Below are 20,562 nucleotides of genomic sequence, written 5' to 3' on the forward strand. Positions count from 1 at the left end.
AAGACAAGCAGCCACTTGACTTTTCCCAAAGTTCAGAGAGCACCTTGGAGCAGGACTTCCTGGGGGAAAAATGGCAGCTTCTCAAATTCTCTTCCACCACAAAATAAGTTTGCATCATCCCCCCTCTCCCAAAATAGCCAGATCATAACAGCCTGTTTCAAGTAGGTGAACTGGGCCTTTTCTATGTGGAACTCTGCTTTAAAGGCCTTCCATAGTTACAATAATTATTCAACTGAGAACTTCCGTGGATAAGGCCATAATATAGATTTTGTACTATGTAGAAAATTGGGCCATTACACATTTTGTTTGACAAGAGATCCTTCCCAGTAAATGATTATTCAGAATAACTTTATATTTTGGTCAAATCTTTCATGTTTTATAATGGAGGTAACAGGATAAGTATTTCCCCCTGGGAAACTGCAAGACTTTTTCTGGAAATAGCAGGGAAAAACAAGACATTTCAGTGCTAACTAACAATTATCTGTTCAATACTGTCTTGAACAGTCCAGCTGTAATAATAAAAAAACTAGCTGCCACCAAGGACTTTTGTACACAAGGCACTTGTGGCACCTGCCATTCCCTGCTCACTGCCGTTCAGATTCTTTAGATGACATTGTGACCTTCCGTTTTGCCTCTGTATGTAAACAGCATTTGCTACAAGTTTTTTAGAACAGAGGGGAAAAAGCATTATTTTTGATTCTGAAAGAGCAATTTGCTCTGGTGGGTTTGCGCTAATTCACCATGTCACACTGCCATCTAGAGGTTAAGTGGCAGAACAGCAGAAAAGGAAATGCTTTTTATGCAGCACTGGGAGCATTTCCTTTCTTGCTATTCTGCATCAAAACCTGACAGCAATGCAGTGGATTGACAGCCTCGTTTAGAAAAGCCCAGGGTTATCTTTTAACCAGAGATGATAATGCAGATCATAATGATAATTACTGCCTGAAAGCAAACTGTATCATTACTGAATCTAAGAGCTGCAAAAGGGCGGTAAAAGTACTTGAATGGAGCAGCACTGGGAGGAAGCATTCTGCCATGAATCCTCTGGGTAACTGCAAACTGCAGTAAGATACAATAATAACAAATATCTACACAACTATATATAATTAGAGAGCCAGTGTGGCGTAGTGGTTAAGAGCCTGGGACTGGGACTCAGACGATCTGGGTTCTAGTTCCCGCTCGGCCATGGAGCCAACTGGGTGACTTTGGGCCAGTCACAGGCTCTCAACCCAACCTACCTCACAGGGTTGTTGTTGTGGGGATAAGATGGAGGAGGAGAATGATGTAAGCTGCCTTGAGCCCTTTGTAGGAAAAAGGCAGGATATACATCGAAAAATAAATAAATACCTGCTTGCACCACTATACAAAGGCTTTGGTGTATAGCTAACTAACTTTATAACATAATCCAATATCTACTGAACAGGCTTGTCTTGAAGTGCTAGTGCCGTAACAACCATAGACAATAAGCAAAATGTTCAGTCATGAATGTAATGCTCCAGTTTGTGGGAAATCTTACCTTTAAATGGGCTTAGGACAGAGGGGCGGAAAAACCCAGATGGCTGAGGCTGCGGTAAGGCTGAACGCCATCATTTATTTTTAATTACTCTTAGTCTGGTAAGGACCAAGATAAGTTGGAAGTGGCTCCTTAGGTCACCTCTGCTAGTCAGAGAAGATGCTGGCCTTACACTGTCCAGTCTAGTTCACTCTAAAGTGTAGGAGAGGGATGGAAAATGTTCTGACTTGTAAATTATGGATGGCACAATCTAATGGCCCCGAATTAACGTCTGGGCAGCCACCTGATTTTTCAGATTACCACCTAGGAGAAAGGAAAATCCTCACAGCAGGGGATCTGCACGCGGATCCTCCTCCCCAGACCTTGCAGCTGGCATGGAAAGAATCCACCAGCTGCTTCTCCAAGTGCATAGTGGTGACCTCAGGGAAGGGCTTTTTGCTAGCATTGCAGCAGGAGGGGTGGGAAGGAGACCGGTGCCCCCAGAATGCGTTTTCTGCTCTGCCTCAGCCACTCTCCCTACCCAGGCCAACCATCTAAGAGGTTTACGAAGAAAGTGGCACTCCTCCAGGCCTCCACAGGATCCCTACAACTCTCCAAGTTTGGAGGGTTATGTCATTCCCACAGGACTGCACCCTGAGTAATATCTCTGTAGCATATGGATAGCATCGAGGCTGTTGCTGCATTTGCAAATATGTCTTTGTTGCATGCAGTCATTTAGAAGAACGAAAATTAACTCCACGCTTTCCTCGCCTGCGTTCGAATCCCAAATGCCCCGTCCTGTACCATAAATTGCATACTGTGCTTTTTAATTGAGCGGGTGAGCATACCCACCACCTGCTCAGGAATGCACTACAGAGCATTGCGTTAGAACTGCTGGCACTCCTGATGGGCTGCTAATGGCTTGCATGGCAAGGCAGCAGGTCCAGAAATCAGCTATGCCACCAACTGAGTAAAGACACCAGAGGAGGTTGCACTGCTCACTTTATTGTGGTGTAAGATCTAAGCCTGAGCCACATGGTCCTTGATCCTCCCCTCTGCAACCCCCACGCCCCTCTTCCAGCAGCATCAGGTGCTCAGCAGGTCACTTCTGTAATGACTCCAGAGGAAGGACTTCAGAGACATCTCCACGGAGCTCCTGCTTGACTTTGAAGCTGCCGTGAGAAAGTAAAGGAAAAGATGGAGAGCACTTCCTGCCATGGAACGGGACTGAAGGAAAATCAACGGGGGTGAATTCCCATCATGACTCCTCATATGGAGTCCTCATGGGGCCATTAAATCCAGCATCTAAGACAAGGTGGCCATGGAACATAAAAGTTCCCTGCGGGGTGGTGTCCTCTGCCTAAAGTTCCCTGCGGGGTGGTGTTCCCTGCCCCTCTGCCCTCTGCCCAGCGAAAGCCTGGCTTAAAATTAAGGAGCCAGACTTGAGAAGGCAAATTAGGGGCATGGAAAGTTGCCTGTTGATGGGCAGCACCTTGAGGTCAAACTGAGCAGGCACTGTGGTGGCCGCCTTCCCCACCATGGGGAGCGGTCCTTCTGTTTCATTCAGACCATTGCTACCATGCTCCAACTTTCCTGTGCGTTAATTGGGGTGTCGATGTTGCTGTTCGTATCTCAACACACAGGACAGCCACCCGTGGGCTGCTGCCAGTGGACACCGGCGGCTGCAATGTGCAATGTACACTCCCTGGCAGGGGAGCTACCCCTTGGCCCCGCCTGGATTCAGCACCATGGACAGCCCCCTTGAAGTCCATGCTGCGACCCAGAGCGGGGCACTGCAGCACTAACGGTGGGGTCACCGGTGCCCACGGACCACCGCCCCTTCTCATCTCCGGCCCTCCATGGTCCTCTGGGAATGCCTTGTTCTGCTTGCTTAGAAGTGATGGGCTCTGTGCTCCGGACTCAGCCTGCAAAGCCACCAGGAGCATGGGGGCGGTGGGAGGAGGAACGTGAGTATGGCCGAGGAGGGCACTGGGGACCTCACTGGGTTTGTGATGGGCAGATCCACCTTCCGGCCACAGAAGCAACCTGGAGAGATTAAGCTCTGAGACGTGGGGCGGGCGAGGCTGCTTCAAGTCTGGCATAAATCTGTGGCCAAGCCAGTTTGCTGGGGGTGGGGGGGGTGTTCCACGTCAAGGTGGCATATATATGGACAAAGAGCATTGAAACGTATTGTTATACAACAGGGGTGTTGAACATCAGGACTAGAAGCCTCACCCCCGTCCTCTGGCACCTGCCCTGTTGTGGGTTTCCAACCCTTGCGGGCAAAAAAGGCAGGACAGAAATATCATGAGTGAGTAGACGAGGACTCCACCTTGCCTCCCGTGGTCTCACCTTTGCTTTTCCACGTCCTCTACCGTCTCCGGCAGCTCAGCGTCTAAGGTCTCGGGCAGCAGGAAGGCAGTTGAGCCACAGAGGACGGCCAAGGCGCAGTACATCACCTGCGGCAGAGGCTTCCATAGGCTGTCCAGCAGGAAGACAAGGGGAGCCACAGACCCACCGAGTCGCGCCATGAAGGAGCAGTAGCCCTGTCCGTTCTGCCTGAAAACAAAGGGGACAGCTGCTGACGGGAGGCAGGCCGCGCAGTGCTGGGGTGAGCTCTCTTGCCACCTGAAGAAGGATGCGCAGGCGCTTCTGCCAGCCGCCATCGCCACCCCCCTACTCCCCCCCACCCCATATGTCCCTCTCTCTCTGCTTACCATATTGCCACCTCCACTGGCTCCTCTGCAAGATGGCGCCCTCCACAGAGCAGTGCTGGTCAGGAAAGTTGCCCATGCAGCTCCTCAGAGAGGCAGCCGGGCCTAGACTCCTGCCTCTAAGGGTCCTTCCTTACAGCCAGGCATTGTGGGAGGAGGAGTGTCCCTGGAGATAGCCTGTGGCCCAGCTCTCCCTGAGAGGACCCACAAATGGGCAGCGGCCACAGGGTGGGTAGAGCCCTTCTAGCCAGGCATACCTTTCCCACTGGAGCCGTTGGTGCACGTGAGGCACGCAAGCAGGGTGTGAGCGCTCGCACTGAGAGGAGTGCTGCCTCCAAATGGCTAATAGTGATCATTGCATAATTAGGGTGTGCTGAATGTTTGCTTTATTTTTAGCAGGATATCATCCGAGTAAAGAAATATTCATCAGACCATTGATGTATTTACAATGTGATCCCCCTGCAGCAGAAGCACTTCCATCTCCGAATTCAGAGGTTTACGAGCATCCGATGGTGGGAGTGAGGTCTGGCAGTCCTTACCTCTGGGGAGGGGGATAGAAGACAGCCGAATGCTGATGGGTACTGGCATAAGCACTCAGCACTAGCTTCCTCCTCTCCCTGGGCCCCCAGCCCACCCCTTTTTGCTTTCTCTAAGGCCCAATTGTGGCTTCACGGGGGTGGGGGGGGGGCAGTAGCTTGTACAGAAGGGTGGGGCAGGGGTCCGGGATCTGGGTGCTGGGCCTCCGAAATATCCTATGGCCTTCCAGATGAGTTTGGGAAGCCGTAGGATTGTACTTTTCACAATATAGTAAGCTTGCACATTGGTCGAAGTAATGACTCCAAATCAGGAGGAGTTCCTATAGATTAATCTGATGGATCATTCAGTTCAACAGTACTTATTTATTTTATCTGTGCACTTTTCTCCACAAGGCTTTTCACCCACCTCCCTACTGAGGCTTCTGTGTCTGGATTCTTTGTGAGATTAAAATCAGCTCCTTGACATGCGTTTTCCCTCAATGTTTTCTTTCTCTGCCTTTCTATACGTACACAATCACTAGGTGTCCCTGTGGAATTGCAGAATTGCCCCAGAACACCAGATTGGCATGTCGCCATTCAGGGATAATACCAGAGTTTCCTCGACTGAACAAAGCCACAGAAATGCTTGCAAAAAGTGGGAGAGGCTCTTCAAGAAGGCGACATCATGGGAAGCACCCTCACATTTGAGCAAGGACACACAAGCGCACGACAAATGCCTTGTGTAGAAAGGCTCCAAAGGATGGCGAAAAGCAACATCTCAGAATATGTTAGTTTGGGGCAGCACCGACTACAAATAGGCTATGCCAGTCTGGTGCCTTCCAGAGGTGGACTACACCTCCCATAATCCCCAGAAAGCAAGCACATCTGGGGAGCAGCAGGCTGGGGAAGGTTGGACTAGAATCCAGGGCAGTGGAACAAGCATCACAAGAATTCTGTTGGATCTGACCCAAAGCCCACTTAGGCCAGTAGCCCAGGGCGGCAAGTGACCAGCTATTCCCAGCTCCTAGGGCTCTCCCTCTTACCTGAGGACTGTGGGAAAGAGCTCTGCGGTGTACAAGAAGACCAACGTAAAGGATGCTTCAGACAACCCTTTGCCAATGATGGCAACCACAGAGCGCAGCATCCCCAGCCCTGGGAGGAGAAACAGGACACTCTAAGGAGAGGGAAAGCGGCTGTGGACTTTCCCACTGTGCCCCCGGCCCGCACTGCCTTGGTGGCCCACGCCCGTCGCCGGCACCTTTCAACTGGCCCCCTGTTAAAAAGGCTCAAGGACCCCTGCTTTAAACCCTTTCCAAGTGGCCGGAGAGCCCACTGCCCCAAGGGCCGCAATCCTCTCCTGAATGACACCCTCCCGCTTCTGTCCCCCAGCAAGTGGGAGCAAGAGACTTTCTGGGGAGAACACCTGGGCATTGTGACCAGCGGCTGGTGATCGCCTTGCCCTCCAGTGCTGCCGCCCCCGTTTGCCTACCCCCCCTTCTCTGGACGAGGGAGTGAGGACGAGGTGTGCTGGTACTCTGTTTCCTGCTCGTCACTGGCCGGCTTGCTGAGAGCAGGTGAACCAGCAGAAACAGTGAGGAGGAGTGGGAAGAGCAGGGTGAGGCATTTCCAGGGATTGGCAGTGGTGCCCCTGCAGGAGAGGCCTTGGCGCATGCCCCCGAATGCTGCCTTCTGCTGCTGGCCCTGAACTAAACGAATAGCCCAGAGAGGGCACAGGAAAAGCAAGGCTTTCCCTGCAGGCACTCTCAGGGTCAACAGCAACCATTCTGCTTCAGGACTCTCCAATGGGAAGGTTCGGGAAAAGAAAAACTGTGCCTGGAAACTTGGAGTTTTGCTACCAATCAGAGGAGCCAATATGAGGTAGAATGGGGAGACTCTGGAGGAGCACATATTCTGCAGACAGAACATCCCAACTCCAGTCTCTGGTATCTGCAGGTAGATCTGGGAAAGTCCCCTGCCTGGAAACCTGGAGAACTGCTAACCATCGTGATTGGGTTCAGATTAACAAAATAACCCAAGCTCAAAGGTTTCGTCATGGGTTGTTCATGGTTACAACCCTTGTCTGAACCCAAGCAATGGCTTGGTAACCATGAACAACCCATGACGAAACCTTTGAGCTTGGGTTATTGTGTTAACCCACACAATAACCCTTTGTTGAAACAAGGGTTAACAAAAACCCATGGTTGAGCAACAACCTTCACTCAACCCATGCTCAAGCCTGTTGTCCGAACTCAGTCAGCATCAACAATACCAAGCTAGACACAGCATTGCAATGACGTTGCCCAGAATCCATCCCTCTTCAGTTCACAGACTTCCTCTTGTCCTCAACCCAGTCTCAGAAAGCAAGCTGACCTGGGAGAAAGTCCATGAACATTTGCAGAAGTCCAGTTTGCAACCAGTGACTTTCACACATGCAGAGCAAACAGATGATGAAAATCCTGCACAAAGAAGCAGGATGCTGTGTGTGCGCCAGTCACACTGAGCTCCATTCTGGCAAACGTTGCATGAACCCTGGGTGTGCTCACCAAGAAGTTGAACTCACGGCTGCGAGACAACAGGCCAGAATCCAGGAATCTGATGGATTCCCACCCTGAACATCCTCAGCTAGATGTACCAATACGTTGCCATGATGTAAAACAGCTTCCCATGATGTGGCTGAATTCATATCATATCTCTGTACTGAGTGGAAGCTTATTTGTATTGATTTCCATTGCTTGTCACACTGTTCTTTTAGAAATAGAAGAACAAACAATATAAATATATAAAATATAAACAAACAATGCATATATAAAAGCAACTCACCTGTTGGGATGACAATGTTGGCTCCTACACATAAACCTGTTAGGATGAGGCTCCAGGCTTGGCTCTGCCTCCGCCCAAATCGATTCGCCGTGACAAACACAATTGCCTTGGCAGGAAGCTCAATGATCCCAAAGACAAACTGGGTCATGTACATTCCCAGGCCAAAACCAGTGATGTCCATGCTTATGCCATAGTAGGAAAAGGCCGCCCCAAACCTGAAAGGGAGGGAGGTAAGCATCCAGAGCGGGCGCGGTTGGGCAGCAGTCGAGGACCCCCTGGAGTTGCTCCTCCTCTTCACCGCTGCGTCTGTTCACTTGCCCACTTCTTAGTGTGGCCCAGACAACAGCGGTGGGGAGAAGGAAAAGCATCCGATGCCGTGGCTCACGAGCTGCTTGGCTCCGTCTCTGTCTGCCAGGCAAGCAAGAGGATGCGAGGAAGGGTGAGGAGCAAGAGCAGCCGGTGGGTGTGGTGGTGAGAAGGTCAGTTTATTTATTTATTTTTTGATTTATATCCTGCTTTTTCCCACAAAGGGCTCAGGGCAGCTTACATCATTCTCCTCCTCCATCTTATCCCCACAACAACACCCCTGTGAGGTAGGTTGGGTTGAGAGTCTGTGACTGGGCCAGAGTCACCCAGTTGGCTCCATGGCTGAGCAGGGACTAGAACCCAGATCCTCTGAGTCCCTGTCCCAGGCTCTTAAGCACTACGCCACACTGGCTCTCCACAATTCAAGGGTGACGTGCCTCAGGGCCATGAGTTTTCCCGTGGATAAAATACAGAAATATCTGTCTGCAGCTCCATCTTCCTGGGGCTTCAGTGGAAGGTGCCGGTGGAAGCCACGTACAGGGCCTGTGGGCAAACAGCGCCTCACATGATTGGCCCCTGTGCAACTGCTGCCCAGCAGCTGCTTCTTGTGGCAAATGCCAGGGGAAGGGGATCTCTTGTCAGTAGGAAAGGAAGCACAGACCCACCCCTTCCACCTCCGTTTCCCTGGAAGCTGCTCCTCCACCCCCAGGTCTGAGGGCCCTCCAAAACCTTGAGCCAACAGTGAGCTGTGGTGCAAAACCATCAGACCTGGAGCCCAGCCCAGCCTCCCAGGGGCCTTCGCTTGCCCCCCTCGGGTTCCCCAAGTGGTCACGTCCCCTTCTGGTCACCACACCCTTTCCCTTAACCAACTATGGTTTGGTGGTTTCCCAACTTTTGTGCTATCCCCCCTCTCCTAAGAGTGAATTATAGGAAGAAAGAGTTTTAAGATGACACCGACGGCCCATTTTGGCTTCTGCTGCTACTGGAATGCAGCTGCCATAAACCTCTCCATAATGGCATTCCTTGTGCAAAGGGGGTCCAGACTCAGACAGGACAGAAACCCATGCATGGCAGGGGGTGGACAGGGGAGAGAGAGAGAAGAGACCGGCTCACCACACAGTCCCCATGCAGAAGGAGATCTTTCTTAGCATCGGTGTTCGGAAAAGAGTGACGTAGGAATAAGTTCTCCCAGATGCCTGCACTACTGCCTCAGCTGTCTTGCTCAAGATCTGAGGAAGGAAAGTGAGGGTTTAGAGAGGCTGCCTATAGATCACCAAACAGAGAGGAACTGCATCTCCCCAAAAGAGGGCACAGATTCGCACAAACATGCTGATGCTAATTTACATGCATAGGTGCAATATTCTAAAATAGTTGTGATCACTTAAATTGCAATGCCATTCATCTTGCCACAATGCGGGGGGGGGGGGTGACCCAGTGACCTGTGCGCTCGCTCACCCCATGGACGGGCACATTCAAGGCCCTCGCTGCTCTGCCTTCTTGTGGAGGCTCTTGGTCTTTACGATGAACTGGGCTAGGCAGCCCTTTGAACAGTCCTCTGTGGAGTAGGGCGCAGGGCCACCGTACTGGGTTTACACAATTCCATTCTGTAGCATTAACAACATATAGGGTTGTAGAAACCTTTGCAGCAAAAGCCAGGGATGCAGAAAACCAGGAGCAGAAAAGCTGCATCCCACAATTTAAATATATTGAGTGAAGAATCGATCTAGTTCAGATTCTGTGTGCATGTTGCATCATAGTCTTGGCAGGCCTTGAATTGTGTTTGTTTACAGGTCTTGCTGTTTTAAAGGGGGCTGGCTGGCTGGCTTCATCTAAATTCTTCTACCTTCTATCCACCATGAAGACCCCCTCCAAGGCAGCTCACAAAGAAATTTTAAACTACATATGCAATAAAATCCCAGTGATCATATACAAATTATTAGCAGGAGTTTTAAGGCAATGACTGGAAACAAAGGAAAACCTCCACAGAAGCAGGGAAGGAAAAACATGATCTAAGTCAATCCAAACACCTGGCAAAACAAAAATGCATTTATAGATGACCCAGGAGCGGTGCTGCATTCCAAAAAAGACCCTGGACCACAGGACAAAACACACTCACACAATTCCATGTAACTTCTGTGTGTGTGTCTTTAAAGGATGCTATCTCCTAAGGACATCTCTCTTTGGACAAAGGGATGTACAGAAAGAAAGAAGAGGGCATTTGAATTCAGAAGAGAACTCCTGCAGAAAGAGTTAAGGGATACAAAGCAGAAGGGCAGAAAGACAAGCAAATCAAGGAATCCGGTGCAGCAGATGGGCAGAGGCCCTGAACTTTTATTTCAGCGAATGTCCTTGACCAACAAGGGCTTGAGGCCTAGTGCTTCATCCCCTAACGCTGCCTCTGAGTTCACCTAAAGCCAGGCAGTCCACTTCTGGGGTGCAGGAGACAAATTCTTCTGCAAAGCCCAGCATGGGGGCACACTTTATTCATTCATTATATTTAAGCCTGCAAGGAACTCCAGGCAGCTTACATAATGTACCTCCTCCTCTCAATCTTATCCTTAGGAGAACAGGCTGTGAGCTGAGTTAGGCTGAGGGCGAGAGACTGTTCCAAAGTCACTCAGTGGCTATGTGGGGACTAGAACCCAGATCTCCTGAGTCAGAGGTTCATGCCACACTGGCTGTCACACTTGTCCTCCTCCTCATTGCTGTCCTCACCACTGACCTGTGCTCTGCCACAGTCCAGCATCCATAAGGCGGGGTGAGGAACTGGCCCTATTCCGCTTTGGTGCCTCCAGATTCCACCAGCAAATTCAGCCGAGGAAGGGGGTGCCCAAAAGGCTCAGTACTGGACATATCCTGTGAGCAGTGTACTGTCCAGGACTGACCAACAGGCTGAGAAAGGGAGGACCCACCAGGTTTCTCAAGATGTGGCCTCTCGGTGCAGGACTGAGCCAAGGTGTTGGTCTATCTGAGATGAAGGACGAGGTGGCGCCCCCTTTGCAAAAGTTGAGTGGACTGATGGTTGAGCCTTATGTCACCTTTGGCATCAGGAGGTCTTCTGGAAGAGCGGTCCGCACGGCACACCCCGCTGCCGCCCCAGCAGCTGCGCCACCTTGCCTACAAGAGCCCAGTCTGGTGGGAGAAGTGCCAAGGAACTGGCGCTCACAGCCGCAGCCCAGATTCTGGCCCACCGATTTTACATCCACGATATCCAAAGGCAGGCATGGTTGCTTGCTGCAACCAGATGGTTTTTGTGGCAGTCGGGGGCATGGAAAGCCTGGCCAAGACCATCTCTTTGTTCCTAGATTCGGATGCCTAGACCCACCTCAGCGTTAATTTTGGTGGCAAACTCCTTCCTCTTGTTCATGTTGGCGCACCTTTGCAAATGCCTGTGAGCTTCCTTATGCCTTCCATTTGCCAACAACCACCTGGCAGACTCGGAGAGCCACCTAGCAGAAGGGGAGAGGAAGCAGAGTCATTTCAAAACTCCTAGCCACACTCCTCCTCCTCATTCTCAGAAGAAATATTTGCATAACGGACAGAAGTATTCAAGGCACCTTCTTGCAACCTCAACAGAAGCACTTTTAAAGAAGTGGAAGAATTATCCTCACATTTCAGGATGGAAGGAGGGAGCTAAAAACAGTTTAATGCTTCCCCTATTTAAGTGGGTCTCCAGCACTTCAACATGGATTTGTCTAAAGACTCAGTGGCCACATAAACTCTTTCAACCTCAAGAAAGTAGTAATGATACATTTTAAAATACAGGCACTCATCATGGCAGTCTCCATAGCAAAGACTCCAAAATTCAGGCAGCTGTGTTGACTCATATAAGCAGAGCATCCCTAGCTGTTTCCCTCCACTTGGAGAGGCATCCCTCTTTATCCCCCACCCCACCCCACCCCACTGCAGTTGCTATCAGGATTACACCTGAATTCAGAGGGAGCCATGGATTCTGAGGGAAGTGGCAGCTGAGGGGACCGTCCCTGCTGATAAAGAGGTGCTGGTGCTTCATCCCTGTGAGCCCCAGTTCCACTACACCACCAGCCTCAAGCGGAAAGCAGATTTGCAGGTCCTTTGATTGATCAGGAGAGCAAATTCTGAACTGCAGGGTATGCTTCCCACTACTCTCGCTATAAATGGCATATTTATAACAATCAGACTGCATGGCACACGCCAATCCAAGTCACTTTCTTCTGACTATTTTAAGTAAAGAAAGAAAGAAATTGGGAAGCTGAGAACTTGACGCTGGAGTGGTGGGTGAAGATCAGTTTTTAACTGCTTCCCTCTTGGCCATTTTTTATGCTCCAAACTGAGAGCCAGTGTGGTGTAGAAGTTAAGAACACGGAGCTGGGACTCAGGTGATCTGGGTTCTAGTCCTCACTTAGCCATGGAGCCAGCTAGCTGACCCTGGGTCAGTCACATACCCTCAGCCCAACCCGCCTCACAGGGCTGTTGTTCTGGGGATAGGATTGTGAACAGCAGCAGGAGAAGCCACTTTGAGTTCATAAGAAAAAAAGTGGGATATAAATCTTATAAATATATAGCCCTCCAGTCATATAGTGGCCACTGGGGAATATGTCGAGTACCCTCCCTGCCTGCAATCCGTCTTTTAATGACACACCTCCCAAATCTGTCTTTTATTCTAATTAAAAAACAACAACAACAGAATCCTGAGAGAAAGCGATGCATATTTGCATGTGTCTTATTATTTGTCTCCAGCAGCCTTCCATTCATGGTACTTGTCCAAGAACCGAAGTGTTAAAATTTGTATGCAGCATAGAGACAGATTAAACCTGCAGGATATGAGTGCAACAACACCCTCCTGCCCATGCTCCCCAGCAACTGGTGCTTCTGATGCTGAAGGCAGCACATGGTCATCAGGACTAGTAGCCATGGGTAGCCTCCTCCTCCATGATTTTGTCCAATCCCCTTTTAAAGCCATCCCTTTTGGTGGTCGTCACTGCATGCTGTGGAGGTGAGTGCCATAGTTAACTCCATGCTTTGTGAAGAAGGGTCTATTTTTATCCATTCTGAAGCCCACCCATCCACTTCTTGGGGTGACCCCACTGGGTTCTAAGTCCATGAGGGAGTGAAAATCCCAGCAACGGTGAGCAGTCACTGCAGCTTTTTCTTGCCATGGCTAACAGATTCTCTGCACCCCTGGACACCCCATGGGCTGTGAGTGGCCTGTTCACCTGGAATACTGTGCCCATTTCTGGGCACCAAGATTTAAGAAAGATGCAGGTAAATTAGAAAGGATCCAGCAGAGGGCAACACAAATGATCCAGAGTTTGGAAACACTGCCCTGTGAGGAGAGACTGAGGGAACTGGGCATGTTCAGCCTTGAAAAGAAAAGACTGAGGGGGGACATGGTATCCCTCTATAAGTACCTTAAAGGCTGTCACAAAGAGGAAGGTCAAGATCTCTTCTTGCTTATGCCACCCAGTTTCAGGCTGGACAGCAGGAAGAGTTTCCTCACTGAGCAGTACGACAGTGGAACCAGCTGCCTAGGGAGGTGCTGGGCTCTCCCACACTGGAGACATTCAAAAACAAACTGGGCAGCCATCTGAGTGGGATGGTGTAAATTAGTGTCCTGAAGCAGCAGGGAGTTGGACCTGATGGCCTCCATGGCCCCTTCTAACTCAGCTATTCTATGATTCTGTGATAGCAACAAGCCGCCCTCATGGGTTGCTCCTCTCCTGAGAGGTTGCAGTGACTGCCCACTGCAGCTCGGGTATTCACAACGGCTTCCAGCACATGCCACAACCCACTGTGGCTCTTCGAATGCTGTGTTTGTGCGAACCAGGATTCAGCCTTCCTATCTGTAACACAGGTTGTGGTTCAACCTGACATTTATTCAGTTCTTGGTAAACCATTCTTGCAGCATTATTTATAGAAGGAACCAGGCAGTGTGGAATCAACATTGTGTACAACCTTCTGGATCACTGACTTCCAGTTTATATCAAACACGCCAGACACAAATGAACTCTCTTCTCTTAATGTGTACTGATTTCCCTGACCTTTCCAGGATATGTGCCCCCAGCAAAAAGTGGTTGTCCTCATGGAAGCCCTCTCGATGTCCTTGGCTCCCTTAGCTGCTGTTGTGTAACAGCCAGTGTGGTGTGGTGGTCAAGAGCACAGAGCTGGGACTCAGGCAATCAGGTTTCTAATCTCTGCATGGCCGTGGGGCCAACTTTGGGTGACTTTGGCCCAGTTGCAAACAGGTAGAAAAATATTTTATGAGGCATTCAGTAAATCTGATACATGAATAAATGACCAGCTCATGCTGGGATGAGATGGCCGGAAGTCATGGAGAACCAGCGATGTCCTCTTCTCTGAGAGAATTCCGCACAAGCTGCCACCCACCATGTAGAAACAAGTCCCACCGCACAAGGCAGAGTGACGGCAAGCAGCAGCCAACGCCAGTCCCGCACCAGGTAGGCGATCAGAGCCAGAAGCATATTCCCCAAACTCCAGAAGACGCTGGTCAGGATCCCAGATAAGGTGCGGTGCTGTATATCCACCCATTCCATGCCTGGAACATAGAACCACCCCCAACAGCGTCATCTCTGTGGGTGCCTGAACAGACAAGGTTTAAATCCACGGTACACAGACGGCAAGTTGCAGGCGTGACATGCCTTCATCTAAGCTTCCCCTGACAGAGCGGCTATCGGTTGGGCATAGTCGGGCAACTGCCATGGGCCCACCTCCCAGCAGGGTCCCAACAACAAGAACCACTTGGACTTGTTCCTCTTCTTCACCCATCCTCTTCTCCAGCAGCCTCTCCCTCTGGCCAAGGGAAGAGAAGAGGAAGGTGAGGAAGAGGAGCAGTTGACGCCCTGGCCTGCTCGCTCCTGGCCTCCTTGCCTATCGAGCGAGCAAGTGGCAGTAGTGGTGAGAAGGCACAGCCACCGCGGAAGGGGACACCGGGGAAGCCTTGCCCAAAGGCCTCCAGGCCCTGACTGGGCAATTCCATCAACCTCCTCTCCCAAGTGGCTGTCCATGGGGGGCAAGAAGATGCAGATTGGACCGGGGCTCTTGACGGCAAGCTTTTGCCCCCTGTTCCTCTGTGGCAACCCCCTTCTTTCACAGATCAGTTTTCTTGCCTCTCTGACCATCTCAGTGCTCTCTCACTCCTGTATCTCCCAAGATAAACTGTGGGGCCTCTATGTCTGAGCAGATTGGTTGTCCAATAAATACTTCTGGGCCAGGAATGTCACGCTTTTGCTCCGGGCACCATCAACCTCCCCCTCTTCTTTTTAGACCTTGCATAGCTAAGCTGTCCTTTTCCCCATAGCTCACCCCATGTAGCCTGTAGTTCCTCCCTTTCCAGGCCAAGTCATGCCCCTAATAGATACATTATGTACCCCTTAGGACTGGAGCAGAGGAAAGGAGGATGGAAGGAAGTTGCCCAAACCCCTCTGCAACTTTTTCCGCTCAGGCTGCTAAGGCAGGCACTGGCCTCCAGGGCCAAAGCTGACCTTTGCACTTGCTCAGGAATGGCTCCTTGTAGCAGCTGGAAGGAAATGATCCTGGGACCAGCTCAGCTGCAATGCCCATTGATTGTATCAGGAGTGCCTTATACAGAGGCTCGCCTTTCTGCCATCTGCCCCCCTGCTGTTTAACAAGTTTCAGGCTGAGGTCTCTCCCAGACCTGCTACCTGATATCCTTTAACTGGAAATGCCAAGTTTGGAAACTTGGACTTTATGTAGTTTATGTACCCATGCAAAATGTGGCCCTCGCCTATGGGAGATGATAACCATGGGAAAAGGACGCAGGTTTCAAGGCCTCGCCACTGGCCCCTATTCCATCTCCCAGTGTTTCTTGAGCTGTTGGCTGATTTTTGCAAACACTGCCTGTGCATTCCCAGATCATAAGAATCAGAACCCTTTCTTCCCTTTTTGCAAGACTGTCAACATTTCCAATTCCTTCCTTGATTCAAACTTGCAAAGGAAATTGTGGACCTCTGGACACCTCCCCGTATATATTTTCTGCAAAGGTTTCCGCCTCTACACCACAACTTCTTAGAGGCATCGCTTGAAACACGATGGCACTTACCCAGGGGCACCACGATGAGGGAGAGGCCACAAATGGCCATCCCCGTCAGGGCCCGAGTGACCACCAGCATGCTGTAGGTGACCGAGGCGGAGCTCACAATTCCAAAGACCAGGGTGCACACGTACGAAACCTGGAGCATGCGCTTCCGGCCAAACCTGCCATGCCAGAAAGAAAGTGTTACTTGTGCAACAGAAGAGATCACCAGCAGCCGTCCCTGAGATGTTCTGAGAGCACGTGGCCAGTACAAGGATGGGGCTTGTGTTTAACAGTTTGCTCAGAAGAGAAGGGAATACCTGGATGAGCAAAGGTGATGCTTGACCTGAGAGCAGCATGTCATAGTAACTTACTACTATTACTAAGTAATTAATAATAGTAAGCTACTAAGGTGAGAACAATAGAGTCCCGAGGGATTTGCCGTGGCCCGCAAAATTGCCCTGACATTCCCACTGCTGCTGAATTTTCCCTGCTACTCGCTCCATCAGAGATCTTTCAAAAGTCCACTCTGGCCAGCAGCGATGAAAAAGTGTGCACGTCCTTCTGTGTGTGTGTGAATCTGGAATTGGGCACCACACGTGCACATGTGTGGAAAGGGGTGGCCCTCAACTCTAAAGCCAGATTCACATCTGGTCTTTGGGTCCAAAGCAATTGTGCATCACTGATACACAAAAAAGATACCGTCACAGAAGCTATTTAGGGATGAATATAACATTCCTGTCCTATCCATGCACACAGGGATATGCAAATAAAAATGGGATTGAAGCATTTATCATGTTAGCGTCTATGGTGATGGGTCATTTACTTGTTCCTTTGCTTTGGGTGGTATTATAAATGAGTGAACTGGCCCAATCTGGTTGTTTTGTTGACCGGGAGACGGATGCTCCGGCAGGCAGGTGCTTGCTCCAAGAATGCGCAAGGACAGCTCCATTCATCCACCAGGATGTGGTTAAAGCTGATTGTACGTGGTTATGAAAGTATTGCCATGTGGTCTTCGCCTCCCCAGTCAGTGAGAAATCCCAGGGTGTGTTCTAGGGAATGCCTGGTGTTAGCAGCACCCCCTGCTCCACAGCTCAGCTCTCTCCTCTATTAGCAGGACCAAATGAAAGCGGAGATGCAGTGAATTTCAGTCAGAGCTACTTGTTGAAGTCTGTTTAATTCAACTTAGGGTAGAGATGGGCAGATCGTTCAATATTAGATTCTAATTTTTCCAATCTTAAATTCAGTTCATCTTGAACTTGGAGAACTTCAACCATTTAAGTTTGGTTTGTCCCAAACACCAAGATTCTCTCTTTTTACATTAACATCTATTTTCATTTTTTGCATACAATTTATCTCCAATTTGCATGAATTTTATTAATAATATGCATTTTTGAACATTATTTTCATGAACTTATGCATTTTGTGTGCATTTGTTTGGAGGACTCCATTGGGAAATTTGTAGAGGTTTGAATTCTGAAGACTAACCAAATTTCAGCTTATATGTTGGGACAAAAGTTTGACATTAAATGCATTTATATTAAAATTAGAACTGAAAGAATTTTCCCCATCTATAAGGTAGGGCAGATAATGAATTCCAGGGAACCCTCCTAAACTACAGCGTAATCAACGCCTCTGGCAGCTCCAAATACACCTAGACACATTCCCACACCCGAGATGTGTTCTTCATACCCCTGCCACAAATATTCTGCATGTTTCAAGGAAAAGAAGCCCTTCAAGAGTATGTGAAAGCTTTTATTGCACAATGAGCATCAATGCCCAAAGGAACAAGAATCCCCCCTCCAAAAAAAAACCCCTCTGACTTGACCTCTTCTTCTGCTGTTAGCAACAACTGGACAGGAAGCAAGTAAAGGAAGATAAAATATCCTGCAAAGAGAGGTTGTGCCTGCATTTGGGGAGCACATTATTCCCTCCCTTTGCCTTCTGCCCTGCAGTGGTGAAAGCGGCAGCAGCATTTTTGTTGGCCAGCTTTTTCTCCTCTTCCTGGAAGTCCTTCTATGCGAGATTAAGCCATCGGCTGCTGGCGTCCAGGGCTGGGCACCTGCCAAGGGACCTCACTCCCCAGGGGCCCCATTTTGGAATGCACTCCCCAAAGAGGCGCATCTGTCACCTTCTCTGTAATCTTTTCAGTGCCTGGTGGAGACCTTTTCATTTCCCCAGTATTTTAATAGTTAAACGTTTTAACTTTACTTTTGCAATGTTTTTACATTTTATTCTGTGCCATTGCTGTGCTTCCAGCAATTGCTGCTATGGTTTTATTCTTTTAAATTAATGTTTCTGTGTGTCTTCTAACATTTGCTTAATTTTAACTCTCGTTAACCAGCCAGACAGCCTCGACTACTGGGCAGTATAAAAATGAGGGTGCTCTAAGAAGAGAATAAATAAGGGCTAGGCAGCATACTAAAAAGCAGAGACATCACCCTGCCGACAAAAGTGCGTATAGTCAAGGCTATGGTTTTCCCAGTTGCAATATATGATGGCTGTGAAAGCTGGACCATAAGGAAGGCTGAGCGCCAAAGGATGGAGGCCTTTGAATTGTGGTGCTGGAGGAGACTCCTGCGAGTCCCTTGGACCGCAAGGCGATCAAACCGGTCAGTGCTAGAGGAGATCAACCCTGACTGCTCTTTCGAAGGCCAGATCCTGAAGATGAAACCCAAATACTTTGGCCACCTAATGAGAAGGAAGGACTCCCTGGAGAAGAGCCTGATGCTGGGAACAATAGATGGCAAAAGAAGAAGGGGACGGCAGAGGATGAGGTGGCTAGATGGAGTCACTGAAGCAGTCGGCGTGAGCTTGGGTGAACTCTGGGGGATGGTGGAGGACAGGAAGGCCTGGAGGAGTGTTGTCCATGGGGTTGCGATGGGTCAGACACGACTTCACGACTAACAACAACAACAATCTAAGAAGATTCCCCTGGGCTTCCCTTCCATCTAAGCTCTTGCTTTCCATCGCTGCAACCTGCTTTGCAGTGGCCCAGACCATGGTGGAGGAGAGGAAGAGGAGAGGTGGATGCCACTGAGCTGCCTGCCAGCCAAGGAAGCACGTCTCAGAAATGGAGAGGACGCAGAGCAGGCCCGGCTGGTGGCAACGCTGGTGGGGAAGGTGGACTCACTGAAGGAGCGAGCATTGAGAGTATCTGGCCTGGGTGATTGCAAAAATCTGGAGCCAGCCTTGCTCGTTAAAGGCTGTGGCAACTGCCAGCACAAAGATTTCTGTCCACCCCTCATAAAAGCCCCCCTGTCCTACAGAAGCTGTCAGCAACACATGGCTCGTGGGCTTATTTATTATTTATTTATTTATTTAGAGGTTTTTTATGCCGTCCCATCGCTTATAGCCTCGGGACTGCTCACATAAATAAATAAACATGGTACAAAATACAATGAAAATCCGGAAACACCCTGGCTGCACAATTAAAACCTACAGATATTAAATGTTATTAAAATATTTTTTAAATAAAAAGGTCTTAGTCTGGCGCCGAAAAACAAATAATGATGGCGCCAGGCGGACCTCTCTGGGGAGTGCATTCCACAGATGGGGCTCCACCGCAGAGAAAGCCCTCCTCCGGGTACTTTGCCTCCTGATGTCTCTCACGGAGGGATCCTGGAGGAGGGCCTCTGCCGCCGATCTCAAGGGGTGGGAGGGCAAATAAGGAAGCAGGCATTCCTTTAGGTATCCAGGTCCCAAGCCATTAAGGGCTTTGTAGGTGATAACCAGCACCTTGAATTGAGCCCAGACTTCGATGGGGAGCCAGTGAAGCTGGTAGAGGACTGGGGTTATGTGAGAGTAACACCCAGTCCCCGTCAGCAACCTGGCAGCTCTGTTTTGCACCATCTGAAGTATCCAGACTGTCTTCAAGGGCAGCGCATTACAGTAGTTCAATCGGGAAGTAACCAATGCATGTGTCACTGTCGCTAGGCAGTCGACCTCCAGGTAGGGACGCAGCTGATGGATTAGCCGAAGCTGAAGGAAAGCGCTCCTCGCCACAGCAGTCACTTGAGCTTCCAAAGAAAGCTCTGGGTTGAGGATCACTCCCAGGCTGCGGACCCTGTCCTTTAGAGGGAGTGCAACCCCATTCAGGACAAGGTCCAAGTCACCTACTCCGGAGCCCGACCCACCCACCAACAGGACCTCTGTCTTGTCTGGATTGAGCTTCAGTTTATTGGCCCTCATCCAGCCCATTACCTCAGCCAGGCACCAGTTCAGTACAGCCACTGCCTCACCTGAATTGGTTGAAAACGAGAGGTTGAGCTGGGTATCATCAGCATACTGATGATTCCGCAGCCCACACCTCCAGATGAACTCTCCCAGTGGTTTCATGTAGATGTTGAATAGCATGGGGTACAAAATGGATCCCTGCGGGACTCCATGGCATAGCTGCCATGGCGCAGAGCCATAGTCCCCCAGCACCACCTTCTGGAATCAGCCGTCAAGGTAGGAGCAGAACCACTGCAAAGCAGTGCCTCCAACTCCCAATCCCACTAGCCTATCCAGAAGGATACCATGGTTGATGGTATCGAAAGCTGCTGAGAGGTCCAGGAGAACCAACAGGGACGCACTCCCCCTATCTGTCTCCCTGCACAGGTCATCGTACAGGGCGACCAAGGCAGATTCAGTACCATACCCGGGTCTGAAGCCGGACTGAAATGGGTCCAGATTATCAGT

At 50.0% G+C, this 20,562-nt stretch overlaps 1 protein-coding gene across 1 annotated transcript in view; it reads right to left on the reverse strand.

Annotated features, from left to right (window-relative positions):
* Nucleotides 1-2,594: 2,594 nt before the first annotated feature.
* The window catches only part of LOC123022954 (solute carrier family 22 member 7-like), a 26,645-nt gene continuing 8,677 nt past the window's right edge, over nt 2,595-20,562 (reverse strand). Inside the window, exons 3-10 of the mRNA XM_044429144.1 lie at nt 15,907-16,061; nt 14,214-14,382; nt 11,173-11,296; nt 8,961-9,076; nt 7,542-7,756; nt 5,765-5,873; nt 3,845-4,051; nt 2,595-2,664 (exon numbers count right to left, since the gene is read on the reverse strand). Coding sequence (XP_044285079.1) covers nt 2,595-2,664; nt 3,845-4,051; nt 5,765-5,873; nt 7,542-7,756; nt 8,961-9,076; nt 11,173-11,296; nt 14,214-14,382; nt 15,907-16,061 — 1,165 coding nt within the window. The remainder of the gene's footprint in view (nt 2,665-3,844; nt 4,052-5,764; nt 5,874-7,541; nt 7,757-8,960; nt 9,077-11,172; nt 11,297-14,213; nt 14,383-15,906; nt 16,062-20,562) is intronic.

The sequence above is a fragment of the Varanus komodoensis genome, unplaced genomic scaffold, assembly GCF_004798865.1.
Source record: "Varanus komodoensis strain SLA01 unplaced genomic scaffold, ASM479886v1 scaffold2, whole genome shotgun sequence".
Taxonomy (NCBI): Eukaryota; Metazoa; Chordata; class Lepidosauria; order Squamata; family Varanidae; genus Varanus; species Varanus komodoensis.